We start from the raw sequence: 22276 nt of genomic DNA on the forward strand, positions 1-22276 counted from the left end.
TACTGAGCAATCACCTAGTGTGATATTAGTAGGAGGGTCATTCTTCCAATTATAAAGCAAGATTCTTTAAGAATTCTTTAAGAATGACCCCTGAATCACAAAGGCTGTCTAATTAGAATAAAGAGCTCTTTTGAAAGTACTAAAAAAAAAAAATTTTACGTAAAGAGCAAGGTATTGACTAGGGCGCGAACCGCCTCATATACGTAATAAATTCTGTTCGTTTTAAGTTTTAATGTTGTCTCTTACTTTCAGTTGAAAAAACTGTTTTTTTTTCGTTTAATTTCTGACCGTTTTTTAAATAATGCTGGGAAATCCGGCACCCCCTTCATAGAAATGTTCCTTCTCCCATGAAAACATCCTCCATGGAAAGATCCTTTCACGTAAGTCACTCCTCCGAAACCCCCCCCCCCCTCACCAGAAAAAATCCCTCCTGAAAACGTCTGTATACTTCCCAATAACCAATACTATATGTAAACAATGGGCAAAGTTCGTAACTTGCAGCCCTTCCCCCGGGGACTGTGCGAGATAAGTCATCCTCAAAGACATATTTATTATATTTTCGAATATGCTGAACAAAATGGCTATCTAAAAATTTTGATCGGGTGACTTTGGGAAACAAATGAGCGTTGGAGGGGGCCTAGTTGCCCTCCAATTTTTTGGGTCACTTAAAAAGGGCACTAGAGCTTTTAATTTCCGTTCTAATGAGCCCTCTCGAGATTTTCTAGGACCAGTGGATCGATACGATTATTCATGGGGAAAAAAAACAAATAAACATGCATCCGTGATCTTTCTGCTGGCAAAAAATACAAAATTCCACATTTGTGCAGATAGGAGCTTGAAACCCCTGCAGTAGAGTTTTTTGATACGTTTATTATGATGGTTTGATTTTCATTAAGATTGTATCACTTTTAGAGGATGTTTCCACCTTTTTTGAAAATAAGGCAAGTTTTTTCCAGGCTCGTAGCGTTTGATGGGCAAGACTAAACTTGATGAAATTTATATATTTAAAATAAGCATAAAAATACGATTCTTTTGATGTATCTACTGGTATCAAAATTCCGTTTTTAGAGTTTTGGTTACTATTGAGCCGTGTCGCTCCTTACTTATAGTTCGTTACCACGAACTGTTTGAAAATAGTTTTGTCACCATTGCTTTAATAAAATAGCTATTTATGCGTTATGCATTATGAGTGTTTATGCGTTATATTTTATGAGTGTTTTTAGTGTTATGCACTAATGAGCTATCATAAGCTATTTATTATATATTCATGAGTTATTATAAATATTATAAGCCACTTATTTTCATCATTTTTGCTAGAAGTGGAATTTTATATTTTTTAGTTTTCTTTTCATTTATTTCCTATACTCCTATGTGTATATCCATGTATGCATAGAGGGCATAAATAAATTATTATTATTATTAATATTAATAGCAATATATGTAAACTATTATTCTTCAGATTTTTATGAAATACTCTCGTGACAGAACCCATTTTGCAAATCAATTTTATTTCTTTCTTTTTAATCTAGTGCTATGACAAAGAACTATAGAGCCTTACTACTTTCCATCTTTCTTTTACAACATGCCCAGGTTGTAGAAGGTCTTCTGTGGTCATGGCCTTGAAAAGTTTGCTGACTAGTCTGTGGCAGGGTGTAGACTGTCACATTGGCCTAATATAAATAAAAAATAATTAATTCACATACCAGACACAACACAGACAGACAGACAATGCAGCTGATGATGAATATATCTATACACATTGAGGGGGTGGTAATACACCCTCCCTAATATTGTTTTAAAGAATCCTATCTCTTAGGAAAATTTAAGAATAAAAACCGAATTTTTTTTGTTCTATATTAGCACCTCTCCCCCAGCAAAACTTTCCAACCCTCCCTCCTCCCTCAAAGGTCAGAACTGTGTGCACCCATCATTACAGATGCGCGGAAAGACCAGGATTTCCCTAATAGTTTAAGCCCAAAAACACAATTTTAGGCAACTAGACTACTTCCCTCTCCATCCTTTCTATCTTAGGGAGAAAGGTCTCTAAATACCTCTTCCAAAGAATCGTACCTGTGTGCTCCTAAATCATTTTAAAATAACACATATTAAATTGATTTAAATTTATTATAGTTAAAAATTTTAAACTTTATAATAATCTAAATCAGTTATAAAATAATGAATATAGATACAGAAACAGGTCAACATAGCCAAAATTGTAGGTGATTATCAGAGGGGAGGGGGCAATTTAGGCAATCCACAATAAAATTCCCCAGCATTCAGGTATATAGAGTGATATCAGAGCATTAAATTCCATGGGACATAACTATACGACAAAAGAGTAGAAAGTCAACAACCAATTCAAAATACTTCCATAAAAAAAGTTCCAATCAATTAGGTTTATTAACACTTACAATTAAGACATAAGAGTAAAGATTTATTCAGGGAGTGGGTATAAGGGCAGCGGCAGTGGGCAGTCCCACCCCATGAAATCCCAAATTGTCCTGGATTTCTGGGCACTTATTCAAATTAACAAGTAATTTACTCTTTTTTTGAGGTGGGGCTGAAGACAAAACCTGCATACGTGTCTGCATAGGAAGTGTTTATTTTAAAAAATACTTATTTATTTCACTGGCACTTGCAAATAAATTATAATACACATATATACAAAACCAAACAAAATAAGAACAAAAAGCAAAACAGTACAAAAGAGAAAAAAATGTTAAAATTTTCCTTTAAATCCTAAGATTTAATTAACTAATTTAAATTTGATTCGAGTGAGTTCAAGGCAATAGCACCAGTTTGTTGAATTGAGATCCCTGTTCCTGTAGTCAACCGTAAACCAGCTATAAAATGATGACTAGTTTAACTAGAGGTAGAATAAATAGGGTAAAAAGATGCGATACCGAATAAATTGTGGAATGAATCTGGCAAATCTATTGTTAAAAACCAGATAGCAAAGTGATACAATTAAAACCCTTTTCTCCTTTTCTTTGTGTGCTTCGTTTATTTTAGGTTAGTTTCTTTTCTTTTTTTCCCCACTCTTGGTAAAGGCTTCCAGACTTCAAGCCAAAACATTCAGACTTAAATTATTTTTAGTGAAAAAGGTCTTTTTGTTAGTTTTTCCATGTCTTATTGAAATATTGTACCCGTTTTTTCATATTTTCATTTTGTTAAAACTGTAAATGGAAGTTAGTACAGACACCATAATAGTAAGATATAATGTTAAGAAATTGAGAGGAAGTACTCAGTCTAGAACTGTCTCTGTAAAGACCAGGTAAACAATTTTTAATTATAATTTTATAGATAACACAAATGTCTAATTCCTGAAATTCTATATCAATAAAGCAAATAAATGGTTTCCGGAAAATGCAAGCTAAAAAGACATATCAGTGTCAGCTAGCATATTGAAAAACCTACCTTGTTGACAGAAACCAAATAAAATGTAGTGGTTTACAGATATATAAACACATATTGACTTCCCAGTAATGTAGTAGTAGTATTGTATAACAGAACTAGACCCTCAAGGTCCAAACTCAGCGGTGCTGATCTACGTTTTGTGGCCCTTCAGTCAGGAAGTGCAATGGAGGGTTGGGGGCCAGTTATCCTGTGCTTTAGCACACCCTTCCTCCTTACCTTCCACAGATTTCCTCAGGTACCTATTTAGAGCTGGGTCGACTCTGGCTAGGCTTACAGAGTCACACCACTGACCCCCATCCCAAACCAAATAACCAGCCACGCCAAGGATCGAACCTGTGCCCCTCGGACAAAGGATTCCTAACCCAGAACGCCAACAACTTAGTAATACAGGAGGGGTGACATCCCCTGTATAATGCAACATTTTAAAGGGGGTATAGCACTCCTTCTGACACTTAGCCTCTTTTGTATCGATAATTCAAGCAAAACCCTCTAAATGGAGCCTTGGTTTTAAGTTGGAATCAAACGCTTGGGTTTCCGCTTCTTGAAGACATATTAAATCAGAATTGTAAGCTACAATTTCCCTCAAGAAAACCTACTTTCTATACGCAATTTCTAAAGCATACGGTGGGCTATATGGAAATAGAACACCGTGGGTATACTTCTGATCCACAAAAGAGTCAGCCAATATTTCATGTCCCAAAAGTTAACACAACAACACGACTAGTTAACACAAGAGAATTGTATCATACTTTTTTGGATATTTTAACTTGGATACTTGGTAAATTTTCCATTGGCTGTTTTCAGCTCTACCTTTTTTTGATCCCGCCCACTGTCATCAGTCGCTGCTAGGCATTCATGCACAGAAGGTTTGCGGACGTTTTGAGAGAGAGATTTTGCTTTTTTTTTTCATTTTGTCATTTGCCGAAGCTATGCAAGTGGGAAACAGGGCGTTTGCTCAATTTAAATATTACCAGCTGTGGCCCTGCAAAATTATGCAGGTAATAACTGTGAAAGGTGAGGGACGCAAGTTTGAAGTTTTCTGTTAAGGAACTGACGAAATTAAAATAGTCAAGTCCGAGAATATATGGGCTTTCGTGGAGAAATATGAAGAAGCGCTGAGAGATGGCAGAAAAATTGTTCAGAGAGCGATAAGGCTGTGTACGGAGGACTCGGAAGGTTTAGACGGGGATTTATCTGAGTCGGTTAACTTGATGCAGTCAGAAATTGTTAACCTTCGTGACAGCATACAGGATGAAATTCGTAGGAGAGTGGAAGAACAGTGCAGTTGATTAGGGAGTTCTCCGGTGACACAGATTAAGTCAGATTTTCTTGATACTGTTACGCAAGCTGTCTATGAGGCGATCGATCTGCAATTCAAGGGTAAATTTGAACTGCTTGAGAAATCACTTGGCGATTTGCGGGCAAGACTTGTCCAAAATTGCGCAAAGCTCCAAAAGCTTGAAACTAAGCTGGATGATATAAACCAGTCTTCTCTTCTGACTAAGGTCATTGTATCTGGGATAGACTCTCCCACGCGTGATTTGCCTCACCTTGGTGAGAAAGTATTGGCTCGTCTTAACAGTGAAATGGGACTTGATCTTGATAAATCCGTTGTCAAGGGTGCAAGGCGTTTGGGAGGTGCCTCGGAAATAAAAACTCCGATTGAACTTGCATTTTTTACTGAGGCATCTGTAGTTGAGATCCTGCGCAATAGCAAGAATTTGAAAGGTTCCCGAATCTATGTAAATGAGGCTCTAACCAGGGAAAGGCAAGATATCTACAAGCTTGCGCGCAATAAGTTTGAATTGAAAAATGTATGGACTTTACGAGGTGTTATTTATGTCAAGTGCGGTTCGCAAATCATTCCGTGTAAAATGATTTCCGACGTAGTTCAGATTCGCAATCTGTCATATGAACCTGTCGTCTAAACTAAGAAGCTGTGAATTTTTCTTTTCTTTTTTTGTTTTATGGATCGTTTTCAGTGTTTTCTTGATTCTCGTTTGAAATTAGATGTTATTCTAAATTCAGCTACCGGAAGTGATAAAGATATGCCGTATGTAAATAATCTACCTGAATGTGATTATTCTTCAGGCGAGTTTCTATCGGATAAAACAAAAAGTTGTGATTTTCCAATCAGATCGTTACATGTAAATGCCCGGGGGATACAAAGTGCATTCAATGAACTGAAGCTTTTGCTTGCATCTAGTCCTATAGACATTGTTGGAGTTTGTAAAACTTTTCTGTCTGCTAATACACCCCTTACAATGTTAGATCTGCCCGGGATGAAGTGTATTTCACGTACAAGGTCTCAGAATGCGAGAGAAGGTCAGATGCTGTATATTCGTGATGACTGGTCTTTTAGTATTTTCAGTAATTTTTCTGTATTTGATGAAGGGTTATGTGAGACTATTTTTGTTGAAGTTGTACCTTTGGGCTGTAATTCATTTATTTTCGGGTCTGTTTATCGATCTCCGTCGGGTAACCCAAAAATATTTTTTGAAGTTTTTGAACTGCTGTTAAAAAATCTGGAAGCGTTGAAAAAACCGGTTATTATTTCGGGTGATTTTAATTTTGATCTTTTGAATCTCGATGTTGGAAATAATAAGGAGTTTTTAACTATGATGTTGTGTTCTAATTTTCTTCCAAGTATTTCTCTGCCGACAAGAGTTACAGCTAACACAGCTACATTATTAGATAATATATTTTTTTTCTCCTGTTTTATTTGATGCTGAAAAATCGTCAGTAATTTTGTCTGATATGTCAGATCATTTTCCGTTGAGTGTTCTTTTAAATTTAAATAATAGCAATAAACAACATCGAGATTCAACAATGTATAATTCAAAAAAGCGATATACATGGATTGATTGTAAAGTTCTACGTCAGTTAATTGGTGACCATGATTGGAGTTCGGTTTATGGCTCAGATGACACAAATGCTGCGTTTTCAGATTTTATTGATCAAATGATGCGACTGCGGGATCGGGCTTCTTCAACACGAGTTTCGCATGGAAAGTTTGCTCAGAAATTTGACCCATGGATTACTGAATGTATTTTGGCATCGTTAAAACATAAAAATAGAAAATTTAAGAATTATTTAAAATTACAGACACCTGAGTCGTTTGAATAATTAAGAGTTTTTAGGAAAAAGTTAAAATCAAATATAAGACAAGAGAAGAGAAAAAATTATAAAGAGAAATTTTTTGAGTATAAATAGGATATGAGAAAAACAAGGCAATTGATAAATGAAAAGATACGTCCTCATAGTCGTAAGAATACTAGTGTAAATTGCCTTGTTTTAAATGGGGAAAATGTTACAGAGCCCAATGAAATTTTAAATGCTTTTGGAGATTATTTCAGTAATATTGGTTCTAGACTTGCATTGACTATGAATATGCAACTGAATTCCCTTTCTGTTCCAGTTAATGAGCAACATGCGGAAAATTCGTTTTCTTTTTCTGAGATTAAGCCTCATGAGATTGAAAAAGTTATTCTGAAGCTTAAACGGAGTGTTTCTAAGGACGACTTTGGATTTTCGGCTCAAACCGTAAAGCAAATAGCGTCAAGCATTTCACCTTTGCTAGCACATATTTTTAATTTATCACTTATGCTTGGGGTTTTTCCTGAGCTTTAAAAAAAAGCAAATGTTATAGCATTACCTAAAGCTGGGAGTTTAACTCACCCTTCAGATTATAGAGGCATTTCTCTACTTTCGGTTTTCAGCAAAATTTTGGAAAAACTTGCAAATAGTCAATTACAAAAATATCTATTTGATAGTAAGATTTTACACACGTCTCAATATGGTTTTATAAAAGGAAAGTCAACTGAACGGGCAATTCATGAGCTTTTACTAAATATTAATGATTCACTATATGATGGTCAACACGCTTTGGCGATTTTTCTTGATGTCGCAAAGGCGTTTGACACCGTAAATCATTCGCTGCTTCTTTTTAAACTAAAGTCTTATGGGTTTTCAACACAAGCTGTTAAATTTTTTCATCTTACCTTTCTGGGAGACGACTAGATTGTGTTGATAAATCTCGTGATCTCCGTTCCGAAACTTTTCCAATTAATTACGGAGTGCCTCAGGGCTCTGTCCTTGGGCCTATTCTATTTATTCTTTTTATAAATGATTTGCCAGAAGTTTTGCCTCTTTGTAAAATTATAATGTTTGCTGATGATGTAGTAATTTTTGCTTCTCACCGGGACCTATCAGTTCTTTTCCAGAACCTTGGAAGTACGTTACTAACTGTATCTGATTGGTATTCACGGAATTTACTAGCTCTTAATGAAAAAAAATGCCAGTATATGTTATTTTCGCGAACTGGATCAGTAGTGTCAGATACCTTCTCTCTTTTTTTGAATGGTCTTGAATTAAGACGGGTGGATCAGTTCAAATATCTTGGGATTATTTTGGATGAAAATTTGTCGTTTCATAATTATGTAAAAACACTGTCGTTAAAAATTTACCGAAATATTTGCATGCGAACTCGTCTTTGTCACTTTTTTCCTAAAGCTATTCTAAAATCTATTTATTATTCTTTCGTCCACCCATATTTTCTCTATTGCATGTCGGTTTGGGCATCTACCTTTCCGTCTGTTTTCAAATCTCTTCAAATACTTCAGAATAAAGCAATGAGGATTCTTTTTAATGTTGATTGCAGAACTTCAGTTAGACACCTATATGGGACTTCAGGAATTTTCTCTTTGGACCAACTTCATTTAATTTCTATCTCTAGTATTTGTCATGATTATCAATATAGTAATTTACCTGTAAATTTCTCTGGCATTTTCTCGACTAATTCTCAATTTCATAATTATCCTACTACGCATCGTTCAGACTTTTCGTGCGAAATTCGCCCGACATCGAGAGCGGGATTCAGCATCCGTCACATTGGCCCAAAAATCTGGAACTCAATTCCTGCATCAGTTCGAGAATGTAGCAACAAGCGACATTTTCTAAGACTGGTGAAGAAATATCTTATGACATGCTAAGCATTTTGTTCATTAGGATTTTCTTTTTCGTTGTTGTAAAATTTAGTTAGAAAATGGCTGTGTATTTTCGTTGGCAATATTTTTAGCGCTAAAGTATGCCACCAGGCATGTGCGCTGTTTTGTGACATTTATTTATGTACGTGTTATAAATAAAAATATTCTACTCTACTCTACTCTACACCTTATATGTCCTTGTTCCACCGTCTATATTCTACTAGGAGCGAGTGATCAATATCTTCTGTTATTGGCAAATAGGAAAACTTCCACAAATATAACCAATAATGAAATGGTGAAACTTTTGCCCTAATTGCCACCGAGCCATAACACAGTGATAAAATTTTGTCATCATTGGAATAATCAATTGCATTAATTCTCGTGTGAGCCCAAACTCTTGGAATCCCTCGATATGCCTGTGATTTCTTAGTACCCCATCCTCGTTAAGAAAGGGACTATACAGGGAGCTATCACTTCCCCAACCCTGTTCAATAATAGTGTCCTGGACGCTCAGGAAAAGTGTCTTCCTTCATGTATTCTTGGGGGAATTGATATGTCTCTTATTTGTTATACTGATGACATCTTGAATCTCAGCCGTAAGATCCAGCGCACTGAGCCAAATTTCAAATTCCTCAATGATAAATATTCAAAACCAAACTGTCTTTTAATCCTAAGAAAACCAAAGTTGTCCTTTTTAATTGGCGAAATCCCTCTACTTCTCTCCTAAATCTGGGCGGTTCTCTTATCAAACCCGCAGACCATATTACTTACTTGGGCCTTCCAATTGGCCCATCTATCAGGCACACACATCGTTTGCTGATTTCTCACGTTGAGCGTAAAATTACCATTTTTTACACTGGAATCGTAAAAAGAAAACTACGCTTCAACCATTACCTTCTAGCATCTATTCACAACACCACAGCCCTTCCACGTTACATTGCTCATTTCTGGAAATTCTTTACAGTTACAGATAAAAAAAAAAACCTACGATCAATCTTCTTCAGATTTGCTAAATATATCTTAAATTTGCCTCCTTGGACAAGAAACCGTAAAATTATGCATTTGCATAAGCTTGCTGATCCAAATAGTGGCATTAATATATCTCTATCCCGTTTTCAAAGTAAGTTTCATCGTCCATAGTCATCAATTTGTTCACAATAGTTTTTTTGTATTAATGTAGTGTATGTAATTAAGTTTTTTTTTTAATGATGTATATGTTTTTTTTGGCAAATTTAACCGTCACGTATAACTACAAAGTTTATAAAATAACAGAGAAAATCTTTCTTGCCTTAAATCTATGAAGTGCGAGTCTATAATCTTATCGTCGGTTGCTTATTTAATTAAGTTAGCTATAATTGTGTCAACATTGTAATTGTTGCAATTTTAAACTGAATGATGATTTAGTCTCTTTTCGTAAAGGTCCAACGTAAGCGCCGCTGGTTATTCTCAATCTTGGTGTCAATTTTTCTCTGATAGTTTATTGCGTATCAAACAGTTCGTGGTAACGAACTGTAAGTAAGGAGCGACCCGGCTCAATAGTAACCAAAACTCCAAAAAACAGAATCTTGATGCCAATAGATATTTCAAATAAATCAGATTTTTATGCTGATTTCAAATATATAAGTTTCATTAAGTTTAGTCTTACCCATTAAAAGTTATGCGCCTGAGAAAATTTGCCTTATTTTCGAAAAAAGGGGGAAACACCCCCAAGAAGCCATAGAGCTCTAATGAAAATCCCACCGTCGGATTCAGCGTATCAGAAAACCCTGCTGCGGAAGTTTCAAGCTCCTATCTGCATAAATGTGGAATTTTGTATTTTTTGTCAGAAGAAAGATCACGGATTATTTGTTTTTTTGTCTGTTTTTTTTTTCCCAGGGGTGATCGTATCGACCCAGTAGTCCTAGAATATCGTAAGAGGGCTCATTTGAACAGAAATTAAAAGTTCTAGTGCCCTTTTTAAGTGACCAAAAAATGGAGGGAAACTGGGCCCCCTCCCACGTTCCTTTTTTCCCAAAGTAATCCAATCAAAATTTTGAGATAGCCATTTTGTTCAGTATAGTCGAAAATCTAATAAATATGTCTTTGAGGGTGACTTAATCCCCCACAGTTCCCGAGGAAAGGGCTGGAAGTTATGAACTTTGCCCATTCTTTACATATAGCATTGGTTTATGGGAAGTATAAAGACGTTTCAGGAGGGATTTATTTCTTATAGAGGGGGGTGTAGGAGGAGGGGGTTACGGGAGAGGATCCTTCCATGGAGGATGTTTCCTTGGGGGAAGGGACATCTCTATGAAGGAGGCGCGTGATTTCCCAGCATTATTTAAAAAACGACCCGAAATTAAATCTAAAAAAACAAGCTTTTTCAACTAAAAGTAAGGAGCAACATTAAAACTTAAAACAAACAGAAATTATTACGTATATGAGGGGGTTCGCCCCCTAGTCAATAACTCGCCCTTTTCGCTCAAGTTTTTTTTTTAGTAGTTTCAATAGGGCTATCTATTCTAATTAACCGGCCTTTGTGATTCAGGGGTTTGTGAATCAAACAACATTCGAACTTTAATATATTCTCTCGAGGCCAACCTGACTCTTGTACATGATAATGGTAATAAGCTTACCTAAGCTATGGATGTCAGGTATTGTGTTATCTTGGAACAATAATTTCGACAGGACCTGTGCCTGTCATCATCAGGTTCAAATTCAAAACTCTTGCCAGAATATAAAATCACTAAATAAATTAAAACTAAAATCACTGAACAACACTAGTAATAAGTCAAACCTGGAATTATTGTTGTAATATGGCTCAGATTTTGGTAGAGGCATTGATGGCCGCTATCCTAGTAGATCTCAAAAAGGTTGGGTCTTTAGAAGTATGGTGGAGTTTTTTGCGAGTTCTTAGCCTATGGGTAATGGGTTCCCAAATTTCGCTGATGCGGAACTCTCCATTGTCTTTATTGATGGCTGGTTTGTTTTTAGTAATTTCCAGAGCTTCTCTGATTTTCTGCTTTAAGAGTTGTGGAACAATAGCAATAAGTTGAGCCTGGTGAAAATTATTGGAGTGAGAAGGGTTTTCAAAAATATGATGGACTAGTGCAGAAAAAGTATCTTTCTCCTTAAGCTTTGTCTTTTTAAGGCAGGCATCAATGGAATCAGTATGTTCTTTTAATCAGTGATGTAGAGATCTCATGGTACGACCTATATAGGTATCACCACAACTGCAAGGAATCTCATATACTCCTGGTGGATCTGAAGTGATCTTATCTTTAACTTTGTTTAAGAAGGAGGAGACGGTCATTCCAGAAGGAAAAAACACCTTAAATCCTAGCTTAGTGAGTTTGGAGCTTAAAATGTCAGTAATCCCCTTAATATAAGGTAATGACAAAAACGGTTTATCTTCTTCAGTCTTAGGGAAGCTCTTGGTTTTTGTGCTAATCTTTCTCCTGGAGATAACCTTATCAATGACTTGTTGGGGGTAGCCATTGCCCATAAGAATATCTTTTATATGATCAAGTTCAGCCTTCAGCTCCAAATCAGAGGAACACACTACAAACGCTCTATCAACCAGTGAATAGACTACAGAATTTTTAATTATTGGGTGGTTATAAGAGTCATATCTCAGATATCTATCACTATGAGTTGGCTTTCTATATACACTCAAGTCAAACCTAGTTTCCCGTTTGGTAATCAGAACATCTAAGAAGGGTAAACTGTGGTTATTTTCAAGTTCAATGGTGAACTTTATATCTGGATCCTGCTGTTTAAAAGTATTGAGAAAGGATCTTAATGTGTCTTCTGTCCCATTCCAAATTATTAGGCAATCATCTACGTATCTCATGTAGAGTTGGAGATCCTTGAAGTCCTGCTTGAAGATATTATTTTTGATATGTTGTAGAAACACCTCACTAAGAACTGATGCCAAGGCTGATCCCATTGGTATGCCCCACTTCTGTTTGTAAATTTGATGCCTGAAAGTGAAGTAAGCATTGTTCAGACATAAAGACTTGAGAATAATGATGTCTTTGGTGTCTAAGCTGGTCAGTTCTTTCCAGGAATTATCATTTTCCAAAGCTGATTGTAAAGCTGGCATAAGTCGGGCAAGGGTATGCTAGTAAACAGAGATACAACATCGAAACTGCACATTGTGGTATTCTCCAAGATGTTGATGCTTTTAGCCTTTCAACTGCTTCTTTGGTATTTCTTATTGTGTGTTGGCTGCTAAGAGTTATGGATCTTAAAATACCAGCCAAATACCTTTCCAACTTTTGTAGCTGAACCTATTGTTGAAACAATAGGTCTAAGGGGAATATCTGGTTTGTGAATTTTGGGTGCACCATAAAATCTAGGAATGACCGGTCTGACAGGAATAAGTTTCCGATAAAGTTGATCACAAAAGTTGGAAAGGTATTTGGCTGGTATTTTAAGATCCATAACTCTTAGCAGCCAACACACAATAAGAAATACCAAAGAAGCAGTTGAAAGGCTAAAAAGCATCAACATCTTGAAGAATACCACAATGTGCAGTTTCGATGTTGTATCTCTGTTTACTAGCATACCCTTGCCCCGAATTATAACAGCTTTACAATCAGCTTTGGAAAAGGATGATTCCTGGAAAGAACTGACCAGCTTAGACGCGACAGAAATCATTATTCTTATGTCTTTATGTCTGAACAATGCTTACTTCACTTTCAGGCATCAAACCTACAAACAGAAGTGGGGCATACCAATGGGGTCAGCCTTGGAACCGGTATTATAGTGAGGTTTTTCTACAATATATCGAAAATACTATCTTAAAGTAGGACTTCAAGGATCTCCAACTCTACATGAGAAATATAGATAATTGTTTAATAGTTTAGAATGGGACCAAAGACGAATTGAGATCATTTTTCAATAATTTTAGCCAGCAGGATCCAGATATAAAGTTCGCCATTGAACTTGAAAATAACCACAGTTCACCCTTCTTAGATGTTCTCATTACCAAACGGGAAACTAGGTTTGACTTGAGTGTATATAGAAATCCAACTCATAGTGATAGATATCTGAGATATGACTCTTATAACCACCCAATAATTAAAAATTCTGTAGTCTATTTGCTGGTTGATAGAGCGTTTATAATGTGTTTCTCTGATTTGGAGCTGAAGGCTGAACTTGATCATATAAAAGATGTTCTTATAGGCAATGGCTACCCCCAACAAGTCATTGATAAGGTTATCTCCAGGAGAAAGATTAGCACAAAAACCAAGAGCTCCCCTAAGACTGAAGAAGATAAACCCTTTTTGTCATTGCCTTATATTAAGGGGATTATTGACATTTTAAGCTCCAAACTCACTAAGCTAGGTTTTACGGTGTTTTTCCCTTCTGGAATGACCGTCTTCTCTTTCTTAAACAAAGGCAAAGATAAGATCACTTCAGATCCACCAGGAGTATATGAGATTCCTTGCAGTTGTGGTGATACCTTTATAGGTCGTACCATGAGATCTCTACATCACCGATTAAAAGAACATGCTGATTCCATTGATACCTGCCTTAAAAAGACAAAACTTAAGGAGGAAAATACTTTTTCTGCACTGGCCCATCATATTTTTGAAAACCCTTCTCACTCCGTTGATTTTGACCAGGCTCAACTTATTGCTCTTGTTCCACAACTCTTAAAACAGAAAATCAGAGAAGCTCTGGAAATTGCTAAAAACAAACCAGCCCTTAATAAAGACAATGGAGAGTTTCGCCTCACTGAAATGTGGGAACCCTTTACCCATAGGCTAAGAACTCGCAAAAAACTCCACCTTTCTTCTATAGACCCAACCTTTTTGAGATCTACTAGGATAGCAGCCATCAATGTCTCTGCCAAAATCCGGGCAATATTACAATAATAATTCCAGGTTTGACTTATTATTAGGGTTTTTCAGTGATTTTAGTTTTATTTTATTTAGTTATTTTATATTCTGGCAAGAGTCTTGAATTTGAACCTGATGATGACAGACACAGGTCCTGTCGAAACTATTGTTCCAAGATAACACAATATCTGACATCCATAGCTTAGGTAAGCTTATTACCATTATCAGGTATAAGAGTCAAGTTGGCCTCAGAGAATAAACTAGTAAGACCTTTTGTGGTTGTGTGGCCAAGCAATTCAAAGATCAATCTCTCCTATTTAGGAAGAAGGCTAAAATCATTAATCAAAAAATTCTTACAACAATGTAAGAAATAAAATTTAATTCCTCACTCTATGAGACCCAGAGTGAAAATATCTAGTAAGAACTATAAATCTGGTAAACACAATGCAGGCCTAATCTTTATTAATCATGAACTAAAGGACCTTCAACGGAAGAGAAACATGGTTTTTCAACAGATGAATACAATTAGACAACAAATGAGTCATACTCTTACCCCAAAAGATTTCACTAAGGTTGGCAAGATCCATGAGAAAGATTTGAAGTTTGTTTTTTCAATAACCAGGAAAGTACATTTAGACAAGCTAGAAAAACTTAAATTTGAGAAGTATGTTACTAGGATTACACATAATCCTAAAGTGTCACCAGGTCCAGCAGTCATCAATTTAAGTCAACAAACATTTGACCAAATGAAATTAGACATTCTTTCAAAAGGATGGAAATTTTCTATCCCCCCAAAAAATTTACCAGTAGAAGAAATCATCTCCAATGTAGAGTCAGCTTTAATTCTAAACAAGAAAACAATCAATGTTGATCCACAAGATATTAGAAGCTTGGTTTTTAATACCCTCAGAAAAGCTTTTTCCAAAAAGAAAAATGTTGAGGAGAATCTAACAAGAGATGAAATGAAGGTCCTGACATATCTCAAGAAAGATACCAACATCATAATTACCAAAGCTTATAAAGGTAATACAATAGTAATCCTCAATGAGACCGAGTACGTCAGCAAATCATTAAGCCTCCTGAATAACAACAAAGTATATGAAAAATTTAATTTCAATGCTGTAAAGGTTGCTTATGATAATGTCAAAAAAGCTTTGGATAATCTTAGTCTCACAAATAAGATTAATGATCAACTTTATTGCAAACTCATTCTTGTCAGACTGGTCATTCCTAGATTTTATGGTGCACCCAAAATTCACAGACCAGATAGTCCTCTTAGACCTATTGTGTTAACAATAGGTTCAGCTACACAAAAGTTGGAAAGGTATTTGGCTGGTATTGCAAGATCCATAACTCTCAGCAGTAGACACACAATAAGAAATACCAAAGAAGCAGTTGAAAAGCTAAAAAGCATCAAGTTGTTGGAGAATACCACAATATTCAGTTTTGATGTTGTATCTTTTTTTACTAGCATACCCTCGCCCCAACTTATACCAGCTTTACAATCAGTTTTGGAAAAGGATGATTCCTGGAAAGAACTGACCAGCTTAGACGCGACAGAAATCATTATTCTTACGTCTTTATGTCTGAACAATGCTTACTTCACTTACAGGCATCAAACCTACAAACAGAAGTGGAGCATACCTATGGGATCAGCCTTGGCACCAGTTCTTAGTGAGGTGTTTCTACAATATATCAAAAATAATATCTTCAAGCAGGACTTCAAGGATCTCCAACTCTACATGAGATATGTAGATGATTGCTTAATAATTTGGAATGGGACAGAAGACGAATTAAGATCCTTTCTCAATACTTTTAACCAGCAGGATCCAGATATAAAGTTCACCATTGAACTTGAAAATAACCACAGTTTACCCTTCTTAGATGTTCTCATTACCAAACGGGAAACTAGGTTTGACTTGAGTGTATATAGAAAGCCGACTCATAGTGATAGATATCTGAGATATGACTCTTATAAACACCCAATAATTAAAAATTCTGTAGTCTATTCGCTGGTTAATAGAGCGTTTATAGTATGTTCCTCTGATTTGGAGCTGAATGCTGAGCTTGATCATATAAAAGATGTTCTTATAGGCAATGGCTACACCCCAACAAGTCATTGATAAGGTTATCTCCAGGAGAAAGATTAGCACAAAAATCAAGAGCTCCCCTAAGACTGAAGAAGATAAACCCTTTTTGTCATTACCTTATATTAAGGGGATTACTGACATTTTAAGCTCCAAACTCACTAAGCTAGGTTTTAAGGTGTTTTTTCCTTCTGGAATGACCGTCTTCTCCTTCTTAAACAAAGACAAAGATAAGATCACTTCATATCCACCAGGAGTATATGAGATTCCTTGCAGTTGTGGTGATACCTATATAGGTCGTATCATGAGATCTCTACATCACGGATTAAAAGAACATGCTGATTCCATTGATTCCTGCCTTAAAAAGACAAAACTTAAGGAGGAAGATACTTTTTCTGCACTGGCCCATCATATTTTTGAAAACCCTTCTCACTCCGTTGACTTTGACCAGGCTCAACTTACTGCTATTGTTCCACAACTCTTAAAGCAGAAAATCAGAGAAGCTCTGGAAATTGCTAAAAACAAACCAGCCATTAACAAAGACAATGGAGAGTTCCGCATCAGTGAAATTTGGGAACCCATTACCCATAGGCTAAGAACTCGCAAAAAGCTCCACCCTGCTTCTATAGACCCAACCTTTTTGAGATCTACTAGGATAGCGGCCATCAATGCCTCTGCCAAAATCTGGGCAATATTACAACAATAGTTCCAAGTTTGACTGATTATTAGGGTTTTTCAGTGATTTCAGTTTTATTTTATTTATTTATTTTATATTCTGGCAAGAGTCTTGAATTTGAACCTGATGATGACAGGCACAGGTCCTGTCGAAATTATCGTTCCAAGATAACACAATACCTGACATCCATAGCTTAGGTAAGCTTATTACCATTATCATATTCGAACTTTAGCGTAAAGAGCAAGGTACCGACTAGGGTGCAAACTCCCTAATATACGTAATAAAACATACGAATATAGAAGTTCGTTACGTAAGTTAATTCGTAATTTCGTTTTAATTATTCATGTACGGTGAGCCAAAATCAAAGCTGCATTAATTCAAAAACGTTCAGAAATTAAATAAAAAAAACAAGTTTTTTTAACTGAAAGTGAGCGACATTAAAATCTTAAAACGAACAGAGATTCTTCCGCATATGAAAGGGACTGTCCCCTCTAATACCTCGCTCTTTACGCTAGAGTTTGAACCTGTCACACAACTTTATATTTTAAAACAATAAAAAACTATAGTGTAAAGAGCGAGGTATTGACGAGAAGACAGCCCCTTTCATATACGGAATAATTTCTGTTCGTTTTAAGTTTTAATGTAGCTTCTTACTTTCAGTTAAAAAAAACTTGTTTTTTTATTTAATACTACTAATAATTTAACTATTTATTAATTATCCATTATTTTAAGCATATTGTTTTAAATAAAGAAGCAAAAAATCCGTGATTGAATAATTTCCTTGTTTCTGATATTTATGTATATTAGAGTAAATTAATCATTAGTTGAGATTGATCTGAATTCAAGATCAGCGGACGAAAGTGTCGTTTAATCTAGTTGATATGATTATCTACTATATATATTTAATTCAATGATGATTATTTGGGTTAATTTTTTACTAATTTCGGCTTGATGCAACGATGCTCATATTGCTTATGTTTGTTCAGTATTTGGGAGTTTAAAAAGAAAAACATGTCATGTACCTGCAGTGCAGTGCATAATTGAGTTTTTGTTTCTCGTCTTTGTAATCTGTTTGGTGTGCGTTTGTGTTTTATTTTATCTATCTCTCTTTTTGTCATCTTCAGTGATACTCCGTCTTTTGTACCTTTTTTTTGACGGATAATAATAATAATAATTTCTTGTAAACCCACTTCCAAAAGAAATGGAGCAAACATATATGGTATGAACCTTAGTTTTGCTATGAAGCACAATTAAGGTAAATTAAGGTGGTGGCATAGTGGATCAGTCTCCATTGGTAGCACAGACATTGCACGGGTGACACAGGCATAGCCTGCAGCTTGATCCCAGCTACCACTAGGCAAAGGACCTTTGTAGTCAGAAGGCATCATTAATCTGTATAACTAGATTTAGTACAATGATACTTACAAGACTAAGAAGATGATGTAGACAAAAAAAAAATTAAAGAAGAGCAACATGGGTTCAGGAGTAGTATGTTACCTTATACTTTGCCAACGCCCCTTTACCAAACAGGTTTTTCTGGTAGTCCTATTCTACAGGTCATTACACCTTTGCCAAGAGATTTACTCAATACCGGTCCTATAGGTAAACATTTCTAAAGGGCATTACACCTTTTCAAAGAGGAACGAGTATAACTTGATTGGTGATTGGGATTTGAATAAAAGGAATAGTTTTCTTTACAATTCATATTAGTAATGCCTGAAATCATGAATTATAATATTTAATTAGCTGTTTGGGTTTTCAGACATAGTTTTTTATAAGTTCATGGGCGTTAGGTTCCTTGAGGGTTTTATACTGTATAGTACACAAGTGATGATTTTCACAATGTTGTCAATTTTAAATAGTTTAGAAATAAAAAAATTAACAAGAAATGGCTGAAAAGCGTTTTGAGGGAGTTGAGTTGCACGAGAGTTCAGTTACATACTGATTCAGTTACCTGAGGTTTAGTTAAAGGAGGGCTAGGAGCTAGGAATTTCAGGTGGACCGGGGGGCGGGTTTGCATGGGTTCAGTTCCATGGGGGGTTCAGGTTGACGGGGTGACGGTTATACAGGGGTGAAGTAACATGGGGGGTTCAGTTATTTTTTACGATTTTACGTGTTTTCTAAAGATAATAACTGATCTCTTAGCAAACTTAACCATAGCTACCTAAAACTCTGCATAAATATCTTCATTTTTAATCTAATTGCGTAGGTACTAAAGGAACATTGAAAATTTTTTCTGATTTTGTGTGACCACCCGGCGCCCCAAAGACTCCTGAGCCTCCATTATAATACTTTTTAAGGTTTTATTATATCTTTTCAGAATAAATTATTATTTTAGGGAATTATTTCGGTGAAACAGTTAGAGACATTTTGAATGATGATTTTAGAAGAGGATTTGAGGGTGAAACTCTGTGGTCGTTATAATACACAAGTTCCATTTGAACGGTGTTGTGAGGTCCCTTACCAAAACCCCAAAGGGCTCCGATCCCTCCACTACCCCGAAGGAAGCCCCCGGACATCAAAGGTTCTCTGGACTCCCAAAGGGCCCCGGCGCCCCGATGACTCCTGAGTCCTCCATTATAATACTTTTTAAGGCTTTATTATATCTTTTCAGAACAAATTATTATTTTAGGGAATTATTTCGGTGAAACAGTTAGAGACATTTTAAGAGATGATTTTAGAAGAGGACTTGAGGGTGAAACTCTGTGGTCGTTATAATACACAAGTTCCATTTGAACTTGTGTATTATAATGACCACAGAGTTTCACCCTCAAGTCCTCTTCTAAAATCATCTCTTAAAATATCTCTAACTGTTTCACCGAAATAATTCCCTAAAATAATAATTTGTTCTGAAAAGATATAATAAAGCCTTAAAAAGTATTATAATGGGGACTCAGGAGGCATCGGGGCGCCGGGGTCCTTTGGGGTCTAGAGAACCTTTGATGTCCGGGGGCTTCCTTCGGGGTTGGGGTGGGGGATCGGAGCCCTTTGGGGTTGTGGTAAGGACCTCACAACACCGTTCAAATGGAACTTGTGTATTATAACGACCACAGAGTTTCACCCTCAAGTCCTCTTCTAAAATCATCTCTTAAAATGTCTCTAACTGTTTCACCGAAATAATTCCCTAAAATAATAATTTGTTCTGAAAAGATATAATAAAGCCTTAATAAGTATTATAATGGGGGACTCAGGAGGCATCGGGGTGCCGGGGGTCCAGAGAACCTTTGATGTCCGGGGGCTTCCTTCGGGGTTGGGGTGGGGGGATCGGAGCCCTTTGGGGTTGTGGTAAGGGACTTCACAACACCGTTCAAATGGAACTTGTGTATTATAATGACCACAGAGTTTCACCCTCAAATCCTCCTCTAAAATCATCTTTCAAAATGTCTCTAACTGTTTCACCGAAATAATTCCCTAAAATAATAATTTATTCTGAAAAGATATAATAAAACCTTAAAAAGTATTATAATGGAGGCTCAGGAGTCTTTGGGGTGCCGGGTGGTCATACAAAATCAGAAAAAATGTTCAATGTTCCTTTAGTACCTACGCAATTAAATTAAAAATGAAGATATTTATGCAGAGCTTCATGTAGCTATGGTTAAGTTTGCTAAAAGACCAGTTATTTTCTTGCGAAAACACACAAAATCAGAAAAAATAACTGAACCCCCCATGTAACTGAACCCCTGTATAACCGAAACCCCGTACCACTGTACCCCCCAGGTAACTGAACCCCTGTATAACCGAAACCCTGTACAACTGAACCTCCGTGCTACTCGACCCCATTTAACTAATCCCCGTGTAACTGAATCCGCATGTAACTGAACCCTCGTGCAACTCCAACTCCCTCAAAACACTTTTCAGCCATTTCTTGTTAATTTTTTATTTCTAAACTATTTAAAATTGACAACACTGTGAAAATCATCACTTGTGTATAATATAGTATAAAACCCTCCAGGAACCTAACACCCATGAACTTCTAAAAAACTATGTCTGAAAACCCAAACAGCTAATTAAATATTCTAATTCATGATTTCAGGCATTACTAATATGAATTGTAAAGAAAACTATTCCTTTTATTCAAATCCTAATCACCAATCAAGTTATGCTCGGTCCTCTTTGAAACGGTGTAATGCCTTTTACAAAGGTTTACCTATAGGACTGGTATTGCGTAAATCTCTTTGAAAGATGTAATGCCCTGTAGAATAAGACTACCAGAAAAAACTGTTTGGTAAGGGGGCGTTGGCAAAGTATAAGGTAACATACTACTCCTGAACCCATGTTGCTCTTCTTTAATTTTTTTTTTGTCTACATCATCTTCTTAGTCTTGTAAGTATCATTGTACTAAATCTAGTTATACAGATTAATGATGCCTTCTGACTACAAAGGTCCTTTGCCTAGTGGTAGCTGGGATCAAGCTGCAGGCTATGCCTGTGTCACCCGTGCAATGTCTGTGCTACCAATGGAGACTGATCCACTATGCCACCACCTTAATTTACCTTAATTGTGCTTCATAGCAAAACTAAGGTTCATACCATATATGTTTGCTCCATTTCTTTTGGAAGTGGGTGTACAAGAAATTATTATTATTATTATCCGTCAAAAAAAAGGTACAAAAGACGGAGTATCACTGAAGATGACAAAAAGAGAGATAGATAAAATAAAACACAAACGCACACCAAACACATTACAAAGACGAGAAAGAAAAACTTAATTATGCACTGCACTGCAGGTACATGACATGTTTTTCTTTTTAAACTCCCAAGTACTGAACAAACATAAGCAATATGAGCATCGTTGCATCAAGCCGAAATTAGTAAAAAATTAACCCAAATAATAATCAATGAATTAAATATATATAGTAGATAATCATATCAACTAGATTAAACGACACTTTCGTCCGCTGATCTTGAATTCAGATCAATCTCAACTAATGATTAATTTACTCTAATATACATAAATATCAGAAACAAGGAAATTATTCAATCACGGATTTTTTACTTCTTTATTTAAAACAATATGCTTAAAATAATGGATAATTAATAAATAGTTAAATTATTAGTATTATTAAATAAAAAAACAAGTTTTTTTTAACTGAAAGTAAGAAGCGACATTAAAACTTAAAACGAACAGAAATTATTCCGTATATGAAAGGGGCTGTCTTCTCGTCAATACCTCGCTCTTTACACTATAGTTTTTTATTGTTTTAAAATATAAAGTTGTGTGACAGGTTCAAACTTTAGCGTAAAGAACGAGGTATTGAGGAGGGGACAGCCCGTTTTGCTCGCG

At 35.9% G+C, this 22276-nt stretch overlaps 1 protein-coding gene across 1 annotated transcript; it reads left to right on the forward strand.

Moving 5' to 3' along the window:
• The first annotated feature begins 14730 nt into the window (after window positions 1-14730).
• On the forward strand, window positions 14731-21491 carry LOC148955933 (uncharacterized). Its single transcript, XM_089107899.1, has 2 exons — window positions 14731-16142; window positions 21350-21491. Exons 1-2 carry the CDS (start codon window positions 14731-14733, stop codon window positions 21489-21491), a joined length of 1554 nt encoding a protein of 517 aa, XP_088964025.1.
• The last annotated feature ends 785 nt before the right edge of the window (window positions 21492-22276 follow it).

The sequence above is a fragment of the Artemia sp. Qi Xiang Cuo genome, chromosome 1, assembly GCF_049724085.1.
Source record: "Artemia sp. Qi Xiang Cuo chromosome 1, ASM4972408v1, whole genome shotgun sequence".
In the NCBI taxonomy this organism is placed as follows: Eukaryota; Metazoa; Arthropoda; class Branchiopoda; order Anostraca; family Artemiidae; genus Artemia; species Artemia sp. Qi Xiang Cuo.